At 46.0% G+C, this 25300-nt stretch overlaps 1 protein-coding gene across 3 annotated transcripts in view; it reads left to right on the top strand.

The window, feature by feature from the left end:
- The window catches only part of PNPLA7 (patatin like domain 7, lysophospholipase), a 127210-nt gene extending 102548 nt beyond the window's left edge, over positions 1-24662 (top strand). For all 3 annotated transcript variants that reach the window (XM_084494425.1, XM_084494427.1, XM_084494426.1), the window contains 8 exons: positions 1831-1900; positions 4143-4259; positions 6545-6693; positions 8144-8296; positions 11046-11156; positions 16664-16748; positions 22660-22763; positions 23823-24662. In XM_084494425.1, the coding sequence (XP_084350551.1) occupies positions 1831-1900; positions 4143-4259; positions 6545-6693; positions 8144-8296; positions 11046-11156; positions 16664-16748; positions 22660-22763; positions 23823-23903 (870 nt within the window). In that variant the 3' untranslated portion in view covers positions 23904-24662. The remainder of the gene's footprint in view (positions 1-1830; positions 1901-4142; positions 4260-6544; positions 6694-8143; positions 8297-11045; positions 11157-16663; positions 16749-22659; positions 22764-23822) is intronic.
- The last annotated feature ends 638 nt before the right edge of the window (positions 24663-25300 follow it).

Genomic DNA, 25300 nt, shown 5'->3' with positions numbered 1-25300 from the left:
TGCACCAACATGTGAAAGAACTTCTTCATGGTGAGGGTGACGGAGCACTGGAACAGGCTGTCCAGGGGGGTTGTGGAGTCTCCTTCCCTGGAGATATTCAAGGCCCATCTGGATGCCTACCTGGGCAGCCTGCTCTAAGGAACGTGCTTTGGCAGGGGGGTTGGACCCGATGATCTTTCGAGGTCCCTTCCAACCCCTTCAATTCTGTGATTCTGTGAAACTATGTATGAAATGCCATCTTTGAGTGTATAATAGGTTGTGATTTGGTTCCCTTCATGCATGAATATGCAAGGAAGCGTAGCTTAGGCTTCTTCCCCTGTTCCTGTATTTTTGCTTAAAATGTGGTTGATGCACTGAGATCTGTGATCATCGGAATATCTTTAGTGCAGAGAGGCACCCCTAATACTCCTGTAGTCACACTTTATTCGTCCGCCCCTCCTGTGGCATTTATACCAGATGGATTGTAATACTTGTGCAGCATCTGTTAGTTCTCCTCAATTCCACCATCTTCACAGAGCTGCTTAAGAGATTAAACTCACTAGGAGGAGGAGAAGAAGAAAAAAAAAGAAAAAGGAAAAAAAAGACACCTCGGCAGTTCACAATTTCCTGTTGAACAGCACAAAAAGTTTGCACCAGAAGTGCTAAAGGGGGAGTACTTCTCAGCTTGTGCTGGCAGCTGTAGTCCAAAGCCTTGCTTGGCTAATCCAAGCTGTGCCAGGGAAGGTTCGGATGCCTTACCCTGTGTGAAGCATCTGAGGCTGCATGGATGGGAAAGCAAGTTTACCTCTTCAGTCTAGATCCAGCTTTGTGTGATTGACGGAGAACTATCAGCTGTTGTTCTCTTGGCATAAGTAATGTTTGTTCAGACAAGTCCTCCTTTACCTTTGCAGGCTGCCTTTTTACTAGGCACCACAAAGACTTTCCAAAATGTCCTCTTTCCAACAAGCTCCTGTGCAGTTGGGAAGCTGCCTCCCATTCCCTTTTTCCAGCTAGCGGGGTGTGAGTACAGGCACTGAGACGCAAAGGAGAACTCCCCCACCCAGGAACAGGGCTGCTTGGTTTTGTCTAGCTTCTGTTGAACAAGCTAGCCAAGTCCTTTACAAGTCTGTTCTCTTTTTGTGTATTATCCTGCTTATTAGGTAGGTTATGTATCACATTCCTGACTGCTATTTTACGCTGCAGTATCTCAAGCAGCTTTTGGGTTATTCTTGAAAATCAGCCTTGCAGGATGTTCCTGTAAGTAATGCTGCAAAGCTTTGTGTTGTCATCTTTGCCTCTTGGCAGCTTTGGGTCTCAGCAGCATTACTCCGTATCTCCTGCTGAAATGACTTCATCACCATACAGTACAACATAAAAGTCATTTACAGTGGAAGAACATTGCTCAAAGAGGGTCAGAACTCATGTTCTTCCCTCATTTTGTCTTGGGCTCTGGTATTGCAGTAAGTGAAGCAAGGGTGGAAGAAAAAAAACAACAACAACAAACAAACCAAACCCAAAAAAACTTCATTTTAAAGAACAGCAGATATCAAAAAAGATAAACTTCTAGTATGAGCTTTCTGTTACCTTCTGTATGATGTACAGTCTTCTGGAACTTCTGGAACAAGTGCTTTTTGCTATTAAAGTAATTATTTTTCTGCCTTGGTTCTGCCTGAGGTATTTGCATAAGAAACAAATTTATAAGCTTAAACACAAAGCTGATGGATTTTTCTCCACTTGCGTCTCCAGCCCTATCTAGATGCAGGGGTTGTCACTGGCTTCTGTATTAGGCACAGGTTTTAGTTTAAGTGCAAGGTTACAGATTTGGTAAAATTAGGCCCTCCTCTGTTGCAGGATTTGTGGATTCCTTACTTCACCATTACAACTGACATCACTGCCTCAACAATGAGGGTCCACACCGACGGTAAGTGTGCAGGCAGCCTCCTGCAGCGCGCCCTAAACAGGGATGTGAGACTGAAGTGCTACCCCTTGTTCCTGTGGTTTTCATCCTCTTTCAATTTGCCTTTCCTTTTGTTTCCCCCTCCTCTGTTATTTGCTGAGCACCAGCCTATGGCAGTACACATAACAAGGAGCAGAGCTGTGTGGAAGAAATTAACTGAGACGCTGAATTCACTGTTTAGAGAGCAAATGGCTCCGTTGGCACCGTTCTGTTCCCTTAAAGCATTCTGTGAAGTGCAGGTGTCCTAACCATAAATCAGAATTAATGCAACAAACACGTTTTAAGTTTCAAATTCCCCATAAATGAAGATGTATTCCCAATAAAGAGACTCCTGTGGCTGAAGCAGAAGCTGGGTTAGGTTGTCATTTGTGTCCAGGCCTCCATGTTTCTCTGGTGGAAAACTGTAATTCGCCTTACAGTGACTGAACAGAGGAGAAAGATCTGAGCTGTCTGCTCTGCTTTCTTGATGTGGTGGCAGCCCTGTGGGATACTTGCTTTAGCTTTTGTCTGGCTATTTGGGGTAATGGTGCAGTGACTCAGGCTTCAGTGAAAACAGCACAAGCCTTCAGGGTGCCGCAGATATTTCTGTGGGCAGGTGAAACCTTTGCTGCCATGCCTCTGTTATCTTCTGAGCTGGCTGTCCACCAGGTAAGGCTATCCATTCCTGCAGCCAGCGTGGGGCTCTCAGAACCCTTAAACTGCTGCTGACCCCGGGGTATTGTTGTCTTAGGACAACCAAGGGAGCTAAAACAAGCAGAAAAAGATTAACCTTTCTTAGACATTATTTTCTAGTTCTACAGCAGGTTAAGCCAAGATGTAGATGAAGAAACTCACTCCACCTATTTGCTTGCCCCTGCTTCCTGCGAACACTGACAGTAGCACCTGTGACCAGGAATTGCTCTGATCAAAATGGGTTGAGGAAAAAAAAAAAAAAAAAAAAAAAAACTCTCCTGCAAAGGGTGGCTGGAGTCAGAGAGGGAGGAGAACAGTCCTGACTTGGATCACAAGCTTCCCTAGAAGCCCCCCTTAATGCAATTAAAATCCTAACCACTGCAGCTGCTAAACAGGTTGCTAACTCAAGCATGTGCCAAAGTGCATAGGGTGCTGGGTAACTGTGAATAACTCAACAAGTCAGCATTTTTCTTCTGTAGAAGTTCCAACTTGACTAGAACTATTAATAATAAAAAACAAGCTTGCCAGCATTGACCTATGCTAAGCAGGAGGAGTGTTTAGGTTACAATTATAAAAAGAACCGTTACATGGTTTTTAAAAAGCAAAGCAAAAAAAAGTCAATTCCCAGTTTGCTGGAAAGAGGGGCTTGTTTGAAACATCAAGTAGGTAACTAATGAGAACTGAGCCATCGTTATAGTTCTTATGTATTTTGGATATTTTAAAGATTGACTTCTTAAACAAAATTGCTAACTTCTTAAACAAGATTACTGGCATCTTTGGAACTATAGTGTCATCCAAATTCAGCTGTTGCAAATGTTACAAGGAGAAAAATCAGTAAATAAGACCCTTGAAGCAGAATGGCTTAAAGGAAACAGATCCAATCAATTTCTACTTGATTAAACTTTGTTTCTAACAGCTTAAAAGATTTTAACTTTCTTCATTACAGTACTGTTAACAGAAATGTCCTCAGAAGAGATAAGATCACCACTGTGTACTTGCACTAGTTCTATAAGTGAAAACGTTTGCTTATTGCAGAGCAGGGAAAGCAGAATTTCTGGGCTTCTGCAATCAGTATTTTTCATGTTCAGCTCCTGCTAAACTCCTCCTAAAAGTCTGTTTTCTGTGGATCTTTGTAGAGCATAATGGCTTTAGCTGCACTTCAATCTGCTTATTTCCTCTATTCCTTTGTCCCCAGGAGAAGCCTTTTCCTTTCCGTATCAGTGTAAGCTCAACAAAGCACTAAAGATGATCCCTGCAGTCAGGCATATGCTGAAATCTCTTTAAAGGCAATGAATATGAGGCATGTGCTTAAAACTGTTTCCTAAGGCCTTTGCCTGACTGTAGGTCTGAATGGCCTTTCTTTTCCCCTAGCCAGGATTATGGTATAGAAAATAATAAACTGCTTTAATAACTTTCTAATAGTATTCTCAGGAGAACCTCTATCTCCTGGTTACTGTAAGGAGTGTGAAAGCCTACCCCATCGCTGTGGCAGTGTGCTAATGCTGTTACCATTCCCCCCTCCTTGTTCCTGCAGGCTCTCTGTGGAGGTACATCCGTGCCAGCATGTCTCTCTCTGGGTACATGCCTCCGCTCTGTGACCCGAAGGATGGGCATCTCCTGATGGATGGAGGTTATATCAACAACCTTCCCGGTAGGTGTATGGATCGGGTGGGAAGGAGTTACTGAGAATACATCCTGTCATACAGTCTGCAGAACTTTGCCCTCGTGATTATTTTCCCAAAAAAGAAACAAGGACAAACATTGCAGACACCTTTAATCTCGTGATGGCTACCAGGAGTCATTGTTCTCAGTTTCCTAGGTGTTTGCTTTACCAAGGCTTTATTAAGACTGTTCTTTGTTATGAACTGTTTCCTAATATTTCTATTCCAAAAATATAATTCCAATTTAGTGCTCACTGAAAGGAGAGCAGAAATTAAACTGCATGTATATAGTTTATCTTTGTGCTTCTTTTCAAAAGTATCACTTGAATAGGAACTAATTCAGAGAAAGCAAGAGTATTAGTTCTTCATTATTCAGCCTGGTGCCTGTGTTAGTAGAACATGTGCATCAGAGCACTCGCTGGAGGACTGTTGAAAGTAAATGACTGTTGATATTGAAAACAGCGTAGTAAAATTCTCTTTTCTTTATTGTCCAGTTGTGAGTTTTAACTGTAACGTAGGCGCAGAATTGAAGCAGTGAGTATTTTGAGTAGCTTTGTTAAATCAGATGTCTATTCTTGAGAGCAAGTCTGCCAGTGTGCCTCCCTGAAGAGCTGGCAGGATGCACAAACTGTGCTTGAGAGGAAAGAGTGGGCAGCCTCGTGCCAGTGGGGGCTCCTCTGACAGATGCCAGCTTCATCCTCCCAGCCTGGAGGGGACAGGGCTAGGGGCTGAGCTCAGCGCCCAGAGCCTGAAGGGTGCAGCTGGGGTTTTGGTTAGCTGCGAGTATGTGGCAGAGGTGGAATTGTGTGGTGTATGAGCGCTGATGTGGAGCAAGGGCTGATCTGAGGGCTGAACCCAAAAAGGATCAAGGTGCTTGAATTAATTTGCGCTTATCTGGGATGTGTTTTGTGTCAGGGCTGTCACTGTGGTCAGAAAGCATTGGAAGGTAGGTGGGTCAGTGGGATGGCCAAGACAGGAAAGAATGTATGGTGCCATTTCAGTTTGTGTACAAACAGAAAGAAATCCAAGTTAGAGACTACATCTGAGCATCCTAAAGCTTTTGCATGTTCAAGACAAACCCAGACTGTATTTCCTCATCAGGACTGTGTTTGCCTGAAAAGCAGAAATAGGAAGAACACAAAATATACCCCCCCAAAATCTGCATTTGACATTCGGGGTGTGTGTCTGTAAGCAAAACCATGAATTGCAAACCAAGACACTGTTTTCACCTGTATATATTGGAAGAGTGCACGGAGCATATATACAGGTGACACTGGGTGGAAGAGATGAATAGACTGAACCAGCCCAATAATAGAAGTACAAGTTACAGAACAGATCTGATTTAAATAAGTGTCTAAATTAAGCACCTAAATTGGCTCTTCAGAGCTGTGGTTTTCCTACGCATAACTATTCTGGAAACTGCAACTATCTTGGACTCTGGGGGTGTGGAAGGAGTATAAATTCATTCTGTAAGGTGTGTGTCCTTCTTTTCCCTCCTTTGGCACTTCCCTAAATTCTCACCCATATCCAAAGGCTGGAGCTAGTCCTTATTCTACTGACCTTGAAGTAGGAAATGTTGCCTCATGTCTCTCTAACTTCAAATGCAAATCTTTCTCTTGGATCCCAAGGCTTTTTGTAGACTGAAATTCTCCCAGCCTCTCTTTGCTGTTGGGTTCCTTTGCTGCTCCTTCTCTTTGTCTTCTCTCTGCAGGTTTGCACCTCTGCACTGCTGACTCTCCTCTTTAAGGCCATTACCAATTGTTCTCTCTCCGGGTTCCCCAGGGCTTTGTTCATATGGGACTTGCCATGCTTTAAGTAGTCTGGTGTAACTGTGGACTTGTGCTGTGTGTGTGTCCTCGCTTCTCTCCTCTGTTCCCTGCCACACAGGTTTGCTGCTTCCTTCGCGTTGGTTTTGGTGGCAGTGTGGTGTTGGTGAGTCAGGTCAGCCTGCTCATGTGGGGGAAAGCTTCCCCCATACATGATGTTTACCAGTGGTTCAGCGATGTGAACTCACCCTGCTGCTATGTAGGGGCTCACTTTGGTGCACAGTGGGATCTCGTAGCTCAAATAGAGCATGTGGGGTAGGAGCTTCCTCAGGGAAACAGTTTCTCAACGGAGTTGCTGCAAACTGAAGCTGTTCAAAGAGATGGCTTGTGGTAGGTATGATGTCAAGTTACATACATACAGCTAGAGAGTATATATAAGTTTAGCTGTGCAGCACCAGAGTTGACATCAATATTGGAAACTGTACTGATGTGACCTTCTTTCCCACTAGCTGATGTTGCAAAGTCCATGGGGGCAAAGGTGGTGATAGCGATCGATGTGGGGAGCCAAGATGAGACCGACCTCACCAACTACGGCGACTGCTTGTCTGGCTGGTGGCTGCTCTGGAAGAGGTGGAATCCCCTGGCTGAGAAAGTCAAGGTATTGCAGACTTCATTGCAATCACCGCTATTTTTATGTGCAGAGCAGGAAGCATTCCCTTGGTTATTCAGAGAGCAAGCCTGGTAACAGGCCATGTTGTTTCTTGGATTTGAGCTCATACTGATGGATGAAGAAAGCTGGGCAGTGCCTTGACACCAAAGGAAACAGAGCATCGGGGGAGAGGGTAGAGCCCCGCTCCACAGAATGGGGCTGCAGAAGGTCATAAATTGTTAGAGCACAGAAACCTGTAGGTGTGGTTAGTTTTGATAAAGTCAGAATTTACAGATTTCACCAATAAAAGTAATAACTTAGTCCAGTTCAGTGTTTCTATCCTAATGTCTCTAGATGGCTGACTAGGGAGGTTTTAGTGCTAGGCAGTAATTAACAGTACAACTACTACTCATAAACACTGGGCTGCAGAGTATGATTTTTTTTTTTCTTGTTGAATGCAGTCAGCCAACTCTATTAAGTATTCTTCTGCATTTCCTAAGCTATCTGGCCCTGCAGCGCTCCCCAAAGTGAATGCTGTTTTTTCATTTACCCACTGTGATTAATGTGTTCCCATTTTGCAATTGGAAATAAAAACCTTGCTTCCCAAAGTTAGGCGAAATATTACAACCTGTGGGTATTGCTCTGTAATCTCAAGTTATTCTTCTGTAATAAATCTCTTCCCTGAAAAGGTCTCGTCTCCCTGAGAAGTGGCCTGACATCCTTTCTGGAGCTGGTGCAGCTGAGTGTCCTGCTCAGTCTTGGCAGAGCTGATGGTGCTGCTTCCAGCATGTAGTGGGAATGTCTGGCTGGGGAAATGAAAGACTCTGACTCTCCTCAGTAGTGCCCTGTGAAATACTGCGACTGCCCAAATGGCAATAGTCACAAATGAAAACACATGGGATTCCATTTTTTTAGAAATTTATTTTTAGATTTGTGAGGGTTGTGAAACACCACAAAAGGTTGCCCAGAGAGGCTGTAGAGTCTCTGTGGAGGTGTTCTCACCCAGGTGGACATGGTCTTGGACAGCCTGCTGTAGCTGACCATGCTTGAGTATAAGGGGCTTGGACCAGAGAGTACCAAAAGGTCCCTGCCAATCTCAATGATTCCGTGGTTCTGAGAAATCCCTGCTCTGATACAGTAGTGATCAAGGCAGAAATCAGTGATGAAGGATCTCTCAGCGAAGCACAAACCTTTTTCTGAAGTTCACTACATCCTGAAATGGAAGACTCAATTCAACCTTGTGCTGCAGCGATGTGTCTGACTTTGGAGACTTGTTGGCTGTCCACGCTGCCTGGGAAACAGATGGAGGTGCTGATGTGTGAAGGCTTCAGCAGGCTTCTGTGTGCTTTTGGAATAAGCTTGATGGATAACTTGCTTTCTCTCCACTGTGAATACAGAACATATTCTGAAATGAAATTTCTGAATTAATCATGATGGGTACGTCTGTCCTGGTTGGCAGGTGCTGAATATGGCAGAGATCCAGACACGGCTTGCATACGTGTGCTGCGTGCGGCAGCTGGAGATGGTGAAGAACAGCGAGTACTGCGAGTATATACGGCCACCCATTGACCGATACGGCACCCTGGAATTTGGGAAATTTGATGAAATCTGTGTAAGTGCATCTTGGGGAAGGCAGTTCCCCCATACTGACATTCTGCAGAAGTCTACTGCTTTGTGGTGCTAATTAATATCTAATAAGAGTAAGAGAAGTCAGTTGGCACAGAGTGAATAATTGACACTAAATAATACCACGGAATGATACCATGACTGTGAGGTTGGATTAACAGTAGAAATCGAGTTAATAATTGTGATTATATAATAACCTGTGAATGGATCAGTTGCCTTGCTATCTTATGTCAGTCCTTACTCAGCTGCTTAGTAAAAACTCTTTGGTGTCCGAGCTGCTTTGGGCAGTTGTGGTTTGTCAAATGGTGTCGTTTCTCTTACTTGATTGTGTAGCTTGTTGTCAGATGAAAGATTTGAAGAAATCTGTGGGGAGGCTGTGAATCATTGAAATGGAGGGTAACATACTAAAATACCTGACTCAGCTAACATTTCAACACTTCTATTAATAAAACATATCATCCACAATTCCTCCACACCTGATAGCATATCAGGAAAATGGCACCAATGTCAGTGGAAGGACGTGGTAAAAGGGTAGTACCAGGTTACAAAAACTAAATCCCAAAGATGTGTATCGGAAATCAGCATGAGAACTGACTCCAGATGTGCAGTTGAATTATCTTGGTGACATAATCCAGCATTCAAAACCAAAACATTTCTGCCTGATTTGAGGGAATGATAGCAATTTTGGCTCATTGTCTCTTGTCAAGGAAGTTATTTTACTGTCTTTTTCCATTCTTTGCTTCAGCTGTGCAAATATCTTCTGTGTTCAGGAGGAGGGAGAAATGCCAATTTACCTTTGAGCAGTTCTCCTTTACAGATGTGTTGAGAACCAACAACACTCATTAGGCTGCAGATTGCTTTCTCAACATTGTTCCCTAATATTGTCTTTATAAATACTGAGCAAAAACAGTAATGCAATTAAGCCCTGCAGATTTACATTTGAGAGAGTACTTAGGAACAAAGAGCAGCTATTCAAAGCCACCAGCTGATTTCCCCAGTATAAATATTTTCCCAAGGATATTTGATGTCATAGCTCCTGGGTAAACAGCTCTGTCCCCTCAGCAGGGGACCTGAGGCTTCCCTGTTTAAATAGGAGCATAGGAGCAGTGTTCTGGCCCTTTTTCAAACCTTGACAAACAGGTCTGATAGATCATTGCAGTAACAGTAAGCTGTCAAATCATTGTTCTGTCTAATTTGCTGTCATTAAAGAGATTTGAAGACACCAGGCAATTTTTTCTCAGTGGAATTAAGAACTTGAGGAAAGTGCAATTTCTCAAATGTGTCACTTTCTTTGAGCAAGTTCTTGGCACAAGATGTTATGGGTACAGAGGGCAGCACCCTCCTGGGTTTTCATTTCCTACAGTGTAGCTAAATAAGCTTTGTCCCGGGGGGAGCTTTACACTGTGCTGACCTCAAAGGGCATTCTAGGCATTCCTTTATCATTACAGGCTATGAAATAGCATGTTTGTTTTGTTGTTGTATTTTTATTTTCGGCTATGTACCTGGATAGTCCAGAAAATAGAAATGGGCACCATGTAGCTGCCCATTTTGAACACAATCCGGTGTGTTCAAAAGAACAAAAATCCTCCCTTCTTCAGGAACAAAATCTCTGTTCTGTATCTGCCTGTAGCGATAAGGTGGCTGCGTGTCATTTCCTGAAGCTTGGGTTCTTTTGCATACTTGGGATCAATCTGATCCAGCAAGTCATAGACCTGTCAGGTCCCTTTTCCTTCTGAGCAATCACATCCAGCCTAGGCTGAGAGGCTGTGATGGATTGAAAGGTGAATTCCACTGTAAGTGCTTGCTCCGCTTTGAATTCTATCCAAAAAACAGTTGGGAAACAATACCAGCTCGGCCAGGGCTGCTTCCAGCACCCGTAGTGACCATGCAAGTGGGAGGCTTAGTGTGGCTGCCACTGCGAGAGCTGGAAATAGAATCTGGGGTTCCCAACACCTGTTGCTCCGTCCTTTCAATTTAATTGTTAAACACCATTTCTATGGCCTCGCTAGGGAAAAATAAAATAAAATAAAACTCAGAGCAATTATTTTTCCAGTTGTTTACATGCTAGTGACATAGTGCCACTTTACTATTCCAAGTGTAGACTTCTTTATATTTTTAAAGTACTGGGATGTAGAGTTTGTGGTTTTGCTGTTGTGCATCTGCCACTGTGTCTACTCCAGCAAACTGACTCGTGTGCTTGGTGCTGTTAAGCTTACCTTGCTAAAAGAGGCTTTGCAACCCAGGTACCCTACAGTAACTTTTCTTTGCTAGAAAGGGGAACCCAAGAGTTTCTTTTCTGGGTTTCTTTGTACCCAAGAAGGGAGAAGACACAGATTAATTTGCATTGTTACGTTCTTCCAAAGAAAGAGCCTGTGCTGGAAGGGTTTATGCATACACGTACTGAGCTGCATATGGCATTATTCTGTGAACCTGCTTGAAGCTGCTGCTGTAAAAGTAGTTGTCAGGTGGTGCTTTTATGTACATACTGTGGAGTCAAGGATCCTGTTAGTATTTAGACTTAGAATAGCGCCTTGTTTTCTTAATCATTGCCCCCTAATTGCTAGGCTGAGCGGCTTTTCTAGCTAAGGATGGAAGGTATCAAAACATGCATCCTGCCTTTGGGATAGACATCTGGATTCCCTGAATAATGTTTTTTTGTTTGTTTGTTTGTTTTTGTTTTTTTGTTACTAATTTTTTACTTTTTTTTTTCTTTTCTCATGGTTCTCTTTTTCCAGGAAGTGGGATATCAGCATGGGAAAACTGTATTCGGTGTCTGGTGCAGGAGTGGAGTCCTTGACAAAATGCTAAAAGACAGACAAGAGACTTGCAAATCCAAAACTTCTGATGTAAGTGCTCAGTTTAAATGCACTCCTCTGCAAGAGCTACTTGATACACAACAGGTTGTATACTGCCCAGAAACATCGGGGGTAAGAAGGAGAAAGTTGCCTCAAGTCCTTTCTTGTGAGCCTGCATCTATTAGTTAAAATCTTTTGAGGCCAGAAGAGGTATAATCAGTTTTTCAGCAACTCCTTTCTTTGAGCCTGGATGAATGAGGAGGTCCTGCACTTCTTTGATCAGCAGGTACACGTGTGGCCAAGGTGTGCTCTACCAGAGTCCCGGTGGTTTTGATAGCCACATTTAAAAAGAAACAATCTCCATCCCCAATATGTAACGTACATACCCCTGCAGAGATCCACCCATATCCTCACCAAGTAGGATGCTCTCTGAAACCTCACAAAACGACTTAGCACTGTAGGGCAGCTCTCCTTGTTGCTGTTTCATTCTACCAGATTGATACCACGTTTGTAACCCAAAACCATGCACAGCACAAGTACTTGAGGAAAGGCAGGGTGCTCACCCATAACCAGCACTTTCTGCGAGCGAGAGCTGATGTGGAGGTTTTTACGTGCCCACCATCCTCTTCTTGCCTGTGTGGGTTGGCAGGTAGAGGGCACCGAATGCTGCTGCCTGAGCTGTTTTTTCCACCAAGCGTGAGGGTGGAAGCTGTGGCTGTGCCCCAGCAGGTCCCGTGGGTGGTTGATCTGCAAGAAGGTGATGAGAGAAGGATGATCTGTGGTTTCAGGCACGTTTGTACCCATTGCATGAATGCATGTGTAGGTTGCCTCTCAGAGTAGAGCTGGGTAGGCACGAGTAACTTTAAGATCTGCTGGTCATTTATTCTTGTGCCACAAAGTTCAGGTGGTGCCTGGGTATTGTTCTTGCTACCAGAAACTGTTCTACCTGGGCAGTGTCTCTCTCCCACCCCATCTTTCTGATCTCTCCCAAGCTGCCCAGCGCTTGTCACTGAGGATGTGAGCCGGAATCTCTGGCATTGATCTCCACCATTGCTGGCCTTCCTGCTATGACTCAAATAGTTCTCAGATGCTTCCAGAAAGCTTGAAATAAATTCTTGCCATGGTTGTGTTTTTAGCTAAGAGTTAAAATCCTTGCAAGACCTCAGACTTCTTTTTTTGTTGTTTTTCTTCCTTGCTTCTCTACTAGGAAAGGCGTTTTGTAAGGCTCTTATTACACCTCCATGCAAGCTTGCAGTGTTGTTGAAGTACTTAGAAGTAGGATGAAAATCTCTTGGGTTTACAATTTCAGGGTTTAAGTCAGCCTCTAGAGCTGGTCCAGTAACTCTGTGGGCTGCCTGAATTTCTGGGGAAGTTGTGGTTGGTTTTAAGAAACAGTTATCACCTTTTTGAGGGCTTGGGTACTATATTATAATATATTGGTTTATTATCCTTACTTCCTTCAAATTCCTCTTGATTTAAAACCCAAGTGCTAAAAAGACTTCATGTTTTACTCAGTAATTCTTCTTTATTGTCTTTTAGAGATAGGGAAATTAGTAGCAATGTTTTAAGTGATTGCCAAAATGTATCATAGCTGTAGTAAGCTTCAGTAAGGAAAGTCAGTAGAGGTGAAAAATGACATTGAGAGTTTGCAGCTCTTCCAGAGATCGGCTCTCCAGCACTTCTCCTAGGAGAGAAATGGTGTGAGCAAGGGGAGAGGAAAGGCAGTCCTTGAAGGGATGGATGTTAGCCCAGCAAAAAGAGGTAGTTTTTTTTCCTTTTTCCAAACGCCCACATCTGAGCTCTTTGCCTTTAGACCCCCATTTGTCACAGGAGAGAGATGAGCGCTTCTAGGGTGTGAGTCACTTGCAGAAATGGAAATGGCTCTACTGGGATAAGAGAGATGGCACCCTCAGCTCCCTCCCTGTGAAAGGAGATGAGGGGGAGCAGTGCTGATGCCTTTGTAACATCAGAAGATGAATCCCACCCAAGCTGATGGGCAGGGTGAGCGGCTGTGGCAGGAGCACAGAGGAACTGAGCTTTGTGGGAAAAAAAAAGCTCAGAGTAGTTTGAGGAGCACCAAAACTCATCAGCTTATTTTTTACTGGCAAGATGACCTGCAATAGGAGATGCATGAGCTGCAGAAGAGGGGTTCCCTCCTATTCTGTCTCTGACACATGATGTTCAGGCTGGTTACGTGCTGGTATGTGTTTGTGTGTGTGTGCTGATAGTTGTAAGGAGAAGTCAAGGGGGAGAAGAGTGTGTGTGTGTGTGAAATGGCTGTGTGTCCTATTTTGTCCTCTAACTTTTATCACCCAGTGGTGACAAGCTTGAACATCTTCACTGCTGTAACAAATGTACCTTTCAAACCAGACTTCTTTAAGAATTGCCCATTATATGAGACACAATAAGTCAGGCTAATTTCAGTCAAATCACGGTATTACAGCTGTGCATGATGCAGGATTTTGAACATTTATCGTAATCTACCCTGTTTTTTTATGTCACTTCAACCAACATGGAGATCAAATAGGTCATGTAGTGGTTGTAGACAGAGCTTGTCATTGTGTTTCTGTGTAAGCACTGCATAACAAGGCAGAAAGTGCTGACTGCTGAGACACCAAGATTATGAAAATAATGGGTGCATGAGAATGTCTTGACAATCCGCCTGGTCAGCTTTGTGTGCTCCCCAAGCCTGAAGCTAAGTTCCAGGCTCTGTTCCACGGACCCAGAAAGTTGTCTGCTTTTTCCTCCAGCTACTCTGGAACCTAGTAAAAAGCAAGATATTTTTTCCATATGACTTGTTTTTGTAAATTTATTTCTACAAAATAACAAGTATTGCAGGCTCTCTCTGAGGTGTTTAGCTATTTTTCCTTAGTCCATTAAAGTCATTTAAGTCCTTTAGCTGTGCTATCTTCCAGGGATAACAGCTGATATTTTTAACTTGCCTTTCATTAGCAAAGGTTTTGATGATCTGTGTTTTAGTTCTTCAGCTATTTCTGGAGTGTTCAACATCTTGGAGTGCTGGGCTCGGTTTCTTTTCATCTTGTTTCCATGTCGTAAGCGTTGAATTTTTATTTAATCTCCAGATATTTAAGCATTTAGATATTTCTTCTTTGCTTTCATCATTCAGTTGCTACTTATCTTTTCTTAAAATGCAAATACTGAAGCCACGAACAACAGCAACCTTACATAAAGTTCATTTGAACAACCCTTATTCTTCCCCAATGCAGAGTAATGCAGTACCGTAAATTGGATCTCCTCGGGGAAGTTTTGTCTATTGAAGTGTTATTCATAGTCAAAGCTAAATATAATCTAGCAGACTACAATAGTAACTGTCTTTCTCCTCTCATTTATTTAATAAAGATTATGCTAAAGAGAATACTTTCTTCCTTCTTGGAAGAAATATCAGCAGGAAGGTTTAAGAGTAGGTTTCAAATGAATCTTCTTTTCCTTATGTTAACTGATGGGAGTGTGGTTTTGTCCTCAAAAGTAGACAGAGCAAACTTTTAAACATTAAATGCCTTTTTTGCAAAGCATCAAATGAGCATGGGAAGACACCTGGTTTCCCACAAGTGGCGTTCCAGTCAGAGTGCTAAGACTTTGGGGTGCAGCTGCCTCTCCAAGCTTCCTCTCGCAGGCTTACCCATGGGATCATGTGTATGTCATATTCCCTAGCATGGGATCATGTGTATGGCAGTGACTGCAACAGATGCTCCCGTGGGCAGGGTCACACTTAGGATTGCCTTCCTGCTCATCTGTCCTCCCAGCTTTTCTCTGGGGGCATGTGAGCCGATGCTAGTTTTCCAAGAGCATCTTCTGGCGATGTTCCCTGCAGGCTTTGTTCAGCACTTCATACAGTGCCCTGCTCTTTCCCCTCCGAAGCCAGTCCCTGCTCTGCTGCATCCTCCCCAGGACGGCCTGGTGCATCTGTGCGAGTGCTGAACGCACCCAGTCTGTTTGCTTTATGACAGTCCTCGTTTGTACAGTGCAGGTGATTGCCTCCAACATTGCTGTGTCTGCTTTGTGGCCAGAGTTCGCGCATATCCCTTGCTTAGTCATGTGGCACAAAATGAAGATGTAGCTGCTCTCTTTTTTCCCCCTCCTGTCCTGGGAAATGGCCGCCTGCAGATGCTTCACTGGGACCATTCAGGTTGTGTGTTCACGATGAAGCAGGACTGACTCACTCTTCTGGCTGGTTCCTTAATGGTCAGACCTTATTCTGAGTTTCTCTACTTCTTTATATTTTAAAATGTGTGTCCTAAGCTACAGCTGTTTCATTTCATACAGGTATTTTTTTAATTCCCTTTGGGTCTTTTCTGTCCCCTGCTCCCCAGCAGCTGTTTGTCCTGAATCCTTACCCTGCTTAGGCTGTGCTAAATTACATCAAAAGTTAGTTATGGATTAAAGGTCAACTGAGAGCAATCTGCTGCAGCTGTAATGGGCTTCTGCTGTGACCCCTGCAGGGGCTGTGTGATTCACAGTATCAGTGCTCCTGCCAGAAGAGCAAAGAATTGCTCGCAAAACCACCGTATGAGGAACCTGCCCTGCCTGGAGGTGTGTGGGCAGGTCTGTCCCAGCAATTCCTGACAGCCCAGTGCCAAAAACATGCCCCCTGCCAGCTCTTCCCCTTCGCTCTCCTCTGGGGCAGGTTGCTACTGTCCTAATTAAAGCGACTGGTTTGAAAATAGGCGCAAGGTGTTTGAGTTGCCGTCCAGTGACCCCGTGTCTGGCCCTGGGGAGGGAGGGAGGCCCACACACCTCACTCGTGGTCAAGGACACAGGAAGGCCAAACCAAATCTTAAATGCCAAAGTTGTTTTTTTTTAAGAAGAAAAACTAAAGCAGGCAACTCTTCAAATCCCAGAATGCTCAACCTGCTGCTTAGGTGAGACAGAATAAAAATAGGAAGGGTTTGAAAAGAGGAATTACAGTGGGAAATACTTCTCCTTGCTGGCAGACCTCTTGCCTTGGGTTCCTGCTCGCTGCAGCACCTCCAGCCCCTGACTTGCTGAGAGGGCTGGGGTCCCCTGGCAGGTCCTGGTCACCCCTGGCTGCTGCCCACTTGTCCACACAGCCTCCCAGGGCCTCTGCTGGCTCACGTACGGCACCACGGCCCCTTCTTCCTCCCACCAGGCTCCTGAGGGAAGGAGAAATCTCCCTGAGGGCTGCACCTGGCCCAGCTGGTCCCTTTTATAGAGTCACACAGCACAGTGATAGAGAGCAAGCAAGCAAAAGGAATGCTGTCTGTCACAAAGTCCAGACTCGACAGTTCTTGTCTTTGTCGCCTTTTCTATAGTTTCCTAAATTTTTAATAAGGTCTCATATTGCATGGATGGAGAAGGGCCCATTAGAGATTGCCCGGTGTCTGCTTGCTCTTGGGAATCCCATCTTTGCAGCCAGGCCATGCATCAGGGTCACTGTTCTGTGAATTACTCACCGATGAGTAACGAGGGTGAAAGCTGTGTCTGGAGCTTTCTCTGTTCAGTATAATTTTTACACAGTCTTGAATTTTATATTTTGTGTATATTTGGTAACATACCTAAACCTTACTCCTGTGTTTCAGAACGTGACCTGTGCCACCACCTCTTTTACGGACCTGGCAGAAATCGTGTCCAGGATCGAGCCAGTGAAAGCCCCCGTGGCAGACGGTGAGTCGAGGGACCCGGCCAGCACTGCGATGCAGCAGGAAGGGCAGTGCAACAGGGTTGGCAGCTTCACTGCTTCGTTGCTTTCTTTTAACAGCCCGTGCTGCGAGCTGTGATGTGGTTGAGGGCTGGCTGCTGCTGGCTCTGGTGTCAGTCGTGGGCTGCCTCCCCTCTGCTTGGGTGAGGGTGGGACTCGGGTGCTCTTGCCGTGGTGAAACATCGCTGCCAAGCATTACTGGCATGGTCTGGTGTGCTTTCCTGGTGGGAGCAATCCTGTTTCCAGTCAGCCTAATTCTGAGTGCAATCGCACGCGTGTGTCAGCGCTCACAAAGCCGAGCGCTCGTTCCTCCTCGTGCTGTCCGTGGCCCTGTGCTGGCTTCAGTCTTTGGTCCTTGTCCTTTTGAAATGGGAGGAGGGTGATTTAAAGGTTTGACTGAAGGATCTTTTTGTGCTACTTTGAATCAAATCTGGAATGACTCACTGGCTTGATTGCTTTATGTACACTGCTATTACAGGGAGCACTAATGAACTAATGTGGAACAGGAACGGCTCCTGCACTTCTACATGGCGGCACTTGAGAGCTTTGTGCCTCAGACATGTCCTACGGAGCAGCTCCCTGTAAATATCACAGCCGAAGACTCACTTAACAGGATCAAACAGAGCTTTGGAGGCCTGAAATCTCCAAGCGTTTTACCAGTGCCGGAGCTTTTTATAAACAGTCTCTCCCCCTCCTCCCGATTCTTGTTCTTGCAGAGGAAAATCTAAAGTTAGCAGTCCTTCCATCTGTGACTGTTTGTAGAGATGTCCCTGTGGTAATTTGAAATGCTAATTGCAATCATATGCCTTATGAAGAAAATATTAATCAAATGTCTGAAACAGCCATTGTGAATAAGATTGAAGAATTCATGTAACATGGTTATTTAAGGCATCGGCGCCGAGTCCTGCTGAGACTCAACCCATGTGGTGTGACAGGTCTTCCTCCGGTAGGGTTTCTGATTATTCACCCTGTTAGGAAGATATTTTTTTTTTTGCTAGGTGAAGCCATTAAACATGAATAAGTAATTTTCAAGTAGATATGGCAAATATTGGCCTAAGGAAGGGCATATCCATGGGGTATTTGGGATGCAAGGGACAGGTGCCCCATGGTCCCAGAAGACACTGAAATGTTTGTTGCAGGCTCCAGAGGAGGGGGAGGATGGCAGGAGAGAGCTGTGCATACGGACAGCAGGTCTTGGAGGAGTCTTGTGTTCATGTTGTGGGTGACTTCACGTGGTACCTCCAGGATCTGTGCCTGGTTTTGATGGGCAGTGGCCGTAAAGGCGTTCCCTGAACGTGGCATTGTCCCCGTGCTTCTTGCTGAAGAGGTGACCGGAGCTCGGCAGGAGGGCTACTGCTGCCCTGGCAGTGGCCCAGCGGCTGTCGGGTGGCTCCTCACGTGTGCTGGTGAGCCTCGGGATTTGTCTGCTGGTGAAGATGGTCCAACTGCTTTTGTCCTGTGCAAGTAATAAGAGAGGGTGCTTCCTTGTAGCATGTATATGACCTGGCACTGTCAAAAAAGGCAAAACTTTCTTTTTCTCTCTGGAAATTCCTCCCTGAGTGAGATCTCGGACCTCAGGGACCGTAGAAGGGCTCTGCTTGTCCTGATTGTGTACTGCAGGTCTTAGGCTAGATGAAGAAATTCTGTCGATAATTTTGTTCTAAAAAAAGAAATGAAGAAAAAACTTCCCTGCCTTTTCTCCTAAAGAAGAGATGGCTTTAGATCTGGAGGCTCTGCCGGCCTGTGCCAGTCCAAGGCCTTTCACCCTTTGTACTGACATGTCCCCCCTTCTCCTGGGCTTTGTAGTCAATCAGAATGTAACTGACGTTCTCTCTCTCTTGAACAAACTGAGGAAAATGATTAAAATAGTTTAAAAGGTGGGGGGAGAGGGATGGAGGGACTGTCCATCAGGAAGAGGTGAGGAGAAGGAAGTCATGGAAGCTCTGTGCTGGACCCAGGGTACCTGTGCCCTCTGAGTGAGCATGTGGGAAAACATATGTAGGAGAACAGAAGCCTGTTTTCACAGTTGAGATGCTGCGGTACTTGTGGCTGTGTTTCAGTTCTGCATCACAACACTTCTCCAAATCACTTACTCGATTGGGATTTTTGTCTTTGTTCAGCTGTAATTGCGTTCTGCACAGCTGCGGCCTCGGCCAGCACAGTGCGGATGCCGTCCTCCGAGGGAGGCTCAGCCGCAGCTCTGGCCACGTCCCCAGCCAGGAGGGATTGCTGAGGACTGAAGTCACGCACACTTGGGGTGATTTGCACAGCAGGTTCCACTTGCCGTTTTCTGAAGCAGTAATCACAAAATCATTTAGGTTGGAAAAAACCTTGAAGATCAAGTCCAACCCTTAACCTAGCACCGCCATGTCTGCCACCAAGCCGTGTCTCCAGGCACCACGTCCACACGTCTTTTGAAGATCTCCAGGGATGGTGACACAACCACTTCCCCATGGGCAGCCTGTGCTGATGCTGCACAACCCTTTCAATGAAGAACTTCTTCCTAATACCCAACCTAAACCTCCCCTGGCACAATCTGAGGCCATAATGCTTCAGGCCGCCCTCGTGGCCCTATTCCATGGTGTGAGGTCAGGTAGCACACTCACTGCGTGCGATGGCTGAAAGATACCAAGTGGTGTAACAGAGCAGTTTAACAACAGTCACTTGGAAAAAGTGCTTGGGACAAAGGGAATGTTAATCTTGGTTTGAAACACCTGGTTTTGCAACACAGCTGAAGCAGGAGACATCTCAAAACCTCTCAAGGGAGACAGTTATTGGGCACTAGGTTACCCTCTGTGTATTTACTGCTTAAAAAGTCCTATCGAAAAGTCCTCACACAGATCAGATTGTGAGGAGCTACCAGATTCCTTGAGTTACATCAAAGCCCATGTGTGTTGCTGAAACAGAAACCCTCCAGACATACAGCACTGATTTTCTTCAAATGTGGTGCGTTGCCTGCAGAAATCAGGCTAGTAAGACATGCCAAAAGCTACAGAATCACAGAGCAATTCACTGGCATGAGAAGTGGTTGTGTGACCTTCCAGCTGTGAGCACGCTGCCTCCACTACCAGTAGGCTGGGGGACCTCTCCAGGGTGTCATCTCTTCGCTGGCTCTTTAAGGTCAGGATTGTCACCTTCTGGTGGTGGCAGCAGCTAGCGTGCTACTAAGTGCTTTAAATATAAGAAATGTCACCAGCTGTTGGCTGTTGTGACAGCCTTGCCCATGTATCTCTTTGTGTTTGGTTAGGTTAGCTCATCTCTGAGCTGAAGTGTTTGGCTGATGGTGTGCTGAATGGGGCAGTCAGGCCTTCATCCTGCCTGATGCTCCTGGGGGGCTTGGCAGTGTAAAAGGGCAAGGCTGCTCGGGGCTGGAGCTGCCTTGAGCCCCAGATTCAGTCTCAAGGGGGGCAAAGGAAGGCGATGCTCAGGGAGTGTGGGTAAGAGCACCACCCGCTGTCCTTGGGTACCTGGAGTTACTGTGAGAGGGATGTGAGATGGGACAACCCTCTCCTGGTTCTTAGTATCAGTGTAAAGACCTGTTAAATACTGAACAGTGCTGATAAAATCAAGGGATTTGGGTTTAATTGCAGTCAGTTTTATTGGAGCTGTAAACTACAAACGGTTGTTTGTGCTATCTCTTGCTGTTCAGGTGAGTGTCTGGTTTCTCCAGTGTGTTTTTATCAAAGATTGTCAGCGATGCTTTTAGTATAAGATAATGATGATTCTCTGAACCAAAGGAAAAAAATTGACCAAATGTCTTGAATCCTAATGTTCTAGCAGTTGGGTGTAGTTATCGTGTTAGAAGAAAATGCTGTGGAACAGACTGTGCTGTTGTCTTCAGCATGGAGCAGATGCTATTGACTGTTCCCAAAAGAAATACTTAATCAAGAAGCCAGTTTAAACAGAAACCACTTTTTTCACTACTGAGCTGAAAAACAGGTATTTCTTCAGCAACTGAAAGTGCATGTGAATTAACTCATGAAAATGTCAGAAAACAGTCTAAATGAAAAAAAAAAAAAAAAAGTCTGCCATTTTTAAGGCATTTAATTGCATTCTGGAATTGCCAGAACCTGTGCAAATGACAGGTGGCCCTCTGCAGCTCGCTTCGCTTTGCTGTGCGCACACACCGGCTTCGTGCTTGCTTGGGAGGGGGCTCAGCAGCGGCTGCGCTGCGTGGTGCATCGGGACCCACCATGGGCACCCACCCTGGTGCTGTTTGTCGCTGTCAGGTATGGAATCAATGTGGGAGAGCCGATCCCGTCAGTGAGTGGCTCGTGGTGTCTGCTGGAGACACTGTGGAAGATGCGGTGACTGCGCTGATGTGTCGGGGCTTTGGTGCTCAGGCGCTCGGTGTCGTGTCCCGCTGCTAGCGGTGTTCTGCCCGACAATGGGGGCAAGGGCTGAAAGCTTTGCTGCAGCGTGGACCTGCTGAGGCAACTGCAGCAGAATACAGGGAGGTGGATGTGCTGGGAGGGGGAAAGCAGGCAGCAACAGTCAATGAGGACATGTTGAAAGTGGCAAAGTTCAAAAGTTTATTTCAAGTGAACAGGAATTTGTTTTACAACTGATATCCTAGTGAGGCTGACAGGAAGGCAAGGAGAGATGAAGACAGAAATCTGAAGATTCAGCCAGCTGGACTGAGGGACATAGGTGGCAGGGGCGCTGGTAGCATCACTGAGCACCTGGCTTTGCCAGGGGTGTCTGCAGGAGGTACGGTTGTGTTTAATTTATCGCTGACTCTAGCAGTTCTTGGCGTGCCGATGTCCGGCCTTTCAGAGATCAGAAACGTGATTATCGTGTACTTGGTAAAATTGTGACTGAGGGATCGAATCTGCTGCCACCTTTCACCTCACGTCTGAGATCTCTGTGCATCTCCGTGATGCATCATGGCAAAAAGCCTTTTGCTGGGTTTCTCCTTTAACCTGACCTTATCCTACTGGCTGCGTACAGCTCTTCAACCACGGCAACTGGGCTGGGGAAAGGATGAGAGGACCCCACACGTTCAGTCTGCTAGAAACTGCTTGATGTCCCCTACCATGCACTGCAAGCGGCTGGCCCCCCCCCTCTGCCCCCCTTGCATTTAGCAGTGGTGATGCCATTGTCGAGGTGGTGTTTGGAAGAAAGGTGATGGCTTTTGTTTTTTAACTCAAGCACAGAAGCTGCTGTTCAGGACTGAAGTAGAAGCAATGCTGCTCAGAGTTAGATGAAGGCACAGGTCAGGTTTTTGAGCTTCCCTTGATTATGTTAATCCGCGAGATTGCCAGAGAAAGCAAGCGATTGTTCCCTGTGGGGAGGAGGGGAATGTAAATGTCACCGTTCCCTGTGGACCAGAGGTCGTCAGACACATAATTATCACTCTGCGGTGGCGAGCGTTTGGCACCAGAAGAGCTTGTCGTATGTCTGCAAGTCTGTGTTTCCAGCAGACACAGCCACAGCCGTGTCCAGGAGTTAGGATGTGTATCTCCTAGCCATGTCCTCTGAAGATATTTCACAGGCCTGGGCTGGGCTGACCAGCAAGAGGCGGCGACTCTGTGAGCAGCATCTCCCAGGGAGCGGGAGCATCTCCCCCTGGCAGCACCCCCTAGACTCACGAGGGCAGTTTGGCTCTCGCTGCTTTTGCTGCAGGCTCTTTAGATCATGGAGGGCCGCAGGACACAGCTCGCACACAGGACACGGTTTGAAGCTTGTTCTGTGATCTGGCTGGAGATGTGATGGATGCTTGGGCAGTCCCAGCTCACTGAGCTGCTCAGGGCTGGCCAGCCGTCACCCTGCGCTGTGCCGGTGCTCAGCAGACACGGCTGTCATTCCTCTTCCAGCTTTCTCTGCCATTTCTCCGAATGCCTATTTACCAGTGTTTTTTCTCTCTTCTGTCTTTAGATGAATCAGACTACCAGACTGAGTATGAAGAAGAAGTTCTGGACAGCCAGAAGGACGATTATGTGAATTTCATAAGCAGCCAGGTTGATGAAGACTCTGACTCGGTACGTGCTGCCCTGGCAATAGGCTGTGCGGTGGGTACGAGGTCGAGGTGTCAGGAAGGATTGCTCAGAGAAGCACGGAGGGGAGTGCTGAGGAAGACTGTGCAGCAGCTTTTCTGTGCGGTTCAGGCACTAAAGGACACGTGCTGTTCAGGTGGGCAGTCTGCAGCGGTGCCATGTGGGGCAAATGTGGCCATATTGTGTGAAGAGCTCAGGGCTTTGTGGGTTTGGTCTCAAGGTGGGTCAGGGCTGGGACGCATCAGGCACGAGGAGGATGAGGGAGCTGCTTCCTTCAGCTTGGAGGAGAAGAGGCCGAGAGGGGACCTGCCTGCTGTCTTCAGCTGTCTGGAACTGTGTGCTTATAGAGAAGATGGCGTCAGAGATGCACTACACAAAGACAGGAGGAGGTGGCAGGTGCAGCTTGCAGGAAGGGAAATCCTGACTGCATGCAAGGAAAGGTGTCACGAAAAGCACAGCTGGGTGTTGCAGTGGGGTGTGCAGAGATGGTGGAAACTCCAGCCTTGTCAATACCCAAAAAACAAATAGGAAAGGCCCTGAATGACCTGATCTGGCATTAGTTAACCCTGAGTAGAGCAGGAAATTGTATTATATTTCCCAAAAGTCCCTTACAACCAAAGTTATTTGACTGTGTGGGAGCTCAGGTCCACCCTGAGGAAAACTGCACTGTGAGGCCAGGCAGTTGATGTTGCCTACAGCCTGAAGGGTTGTACTCCTGCCCTTCTTACTCCAGCTAGAGTAGCCAGCAGGTTTAAAAGCTGAAGCTGCCTGTCGTGTTGGAGATGAACTGTTTTTTCAGTGGGAACATGTGAGTAGTTTTGGGAAGGCTCCTAGCCTGGGCAGCTGCCAGTGTGAGGATGTAAATGGCTTTGGTGTTCTGAGTGGGGAGCTGGAGCGATGGTGTACAGATTTTTGTTTGCTGGGGTGATCTCTAATGGGTAATGCCTGATGGACAAAAGAAGAGATGAGGGGAAGAGGACAGATTTTATCCAGCTCAGGGAGGACACTGAAGAATGAGCTTGTGTTTTTTTTTCTCTTCTTCAGGATGAAGATATGCAGATAAGAAAGCGCAAGAATCTCCCAGACCTGGACTGCCAGGCAAGAAGCACGGGAGAGCTGGGCTAGCGCTCAGAAGACTGACAGCTACATCCCGTCCATACTGCCACTTTTATTTATATGTATTTAAAAAAAGAAAGCAACTTCTAGTTGACATTAAGTAAGCTTTCGTCCTTCTCCAGGCAGGGTATGAGGCATTCAGCTGCCAGCACTAAGCACAAATATCTGCATCGTGCCCAAGTCCTGGTGCCACTTGGACCTCTGTGAGGGGTGGCTGCCTTGTGCCGTGCTCCTTTGTACGGGTGCCAGAACGAGCGGCTGTTTGTTAATCACTCTGAGACTGACAAAGTAGAAACGTGGTGGGAACGTGCAGTCAAACACTGCCTTGATTTTTGCTGCGGTATGTTCTAGTTACTGTTTTTACAGTGAAGGCCCAAAGAATAACTGGATGTCATCCAGCAATGTACTGAAGTCTGTTGCTGAGAAGGCTCCGTGCAGCAGCATTAGAGAGAGGAAGGGATTTTGTGGATCGCAGCATCATTGCTTTCTTTTCATATGAATCAGGTAACTGTGTAATCAACTCCTCGGTGACTTTTGATCAGGTACTTGTGAGCAGAGCTTTGACAGGAGCCAGTCTGAATGTATTTAACTTGAAATCTGAAGCCAAGAAATCAATTGACATGAACACTAGCTATCTAGCCTGTATCCTTAAGCCATCAGCAGAACATTTACTGACAAATCATAGTGCTGACATTTGCCAGTGAACTCTGGAGCCACTACTTGGCTGTATTTGCCCTGAAAAAATAAAGGTATTCTACTGGATTGAAATATCTGCGTGGTTGTTGCCAAGGTTCTCTTTGTGGGACCCAGTGCTGGTAAATTTATGCTGTTTATTGACAACTGGTTTTGAGCACAGAAAACTGCTTGAACTTGAAGAAAGTGTAGCCACGGTTTCTTCCGTGGGATGTTCTCTCAACTTGTGAGTGGATGCAGAAGTCCCACGGAATGTAGCAACAACCTAAAGAACCCAACTTGCCTCTGCTCATGTCTGACTTGCAAAGAAATGTGTTTTTGTTTGTTTGTTTGGTTTGGTTTGGTTTTGGTTTTTAATTCCTTACTCCAGTGAGACTCACTTGCTATATTAAGTATTGGGAAGAAATCTCCAGTGCTCTCCCCACACCCTCCCCCCGAGGCCTGCAGCAATCTGTGTGAGTTGGGCCATGTTCAGATGTCCCTTGGTGCTTGCTCTTCTTGTCCCGCATCTGTCGTTGCTGATAGCTTCACTTGGCTGGATAAATTAAGCTAATTCTTGCTTTATGTGAACTCTTTGGCTCAGTGCTAGCTCTAGGTGCTGTTGCCTTGAGGGGATTTGTCATCCAACCAGAGCACTACAGACAGTCCTGAAAGCTGCCTCCTGTGCTGAGCTGTCCTGGCCCTCTGACGTGCATCAGCCTGGGGCCAGAAAA

This window comes from Aythya ferina (genome assembly GCF_964211825.1).
Source record: "Aythya ferina genome assembly, chromosome: 20".
Lineage (NCBI taxonomy): Eukaryota > Metazoa > Chordata > Aves > Anseriformes > Anatidae > Aythya > Aythya ferina.
This window is presented reverse-complemented; position numbering and strand designations above follow the sequence as displayed.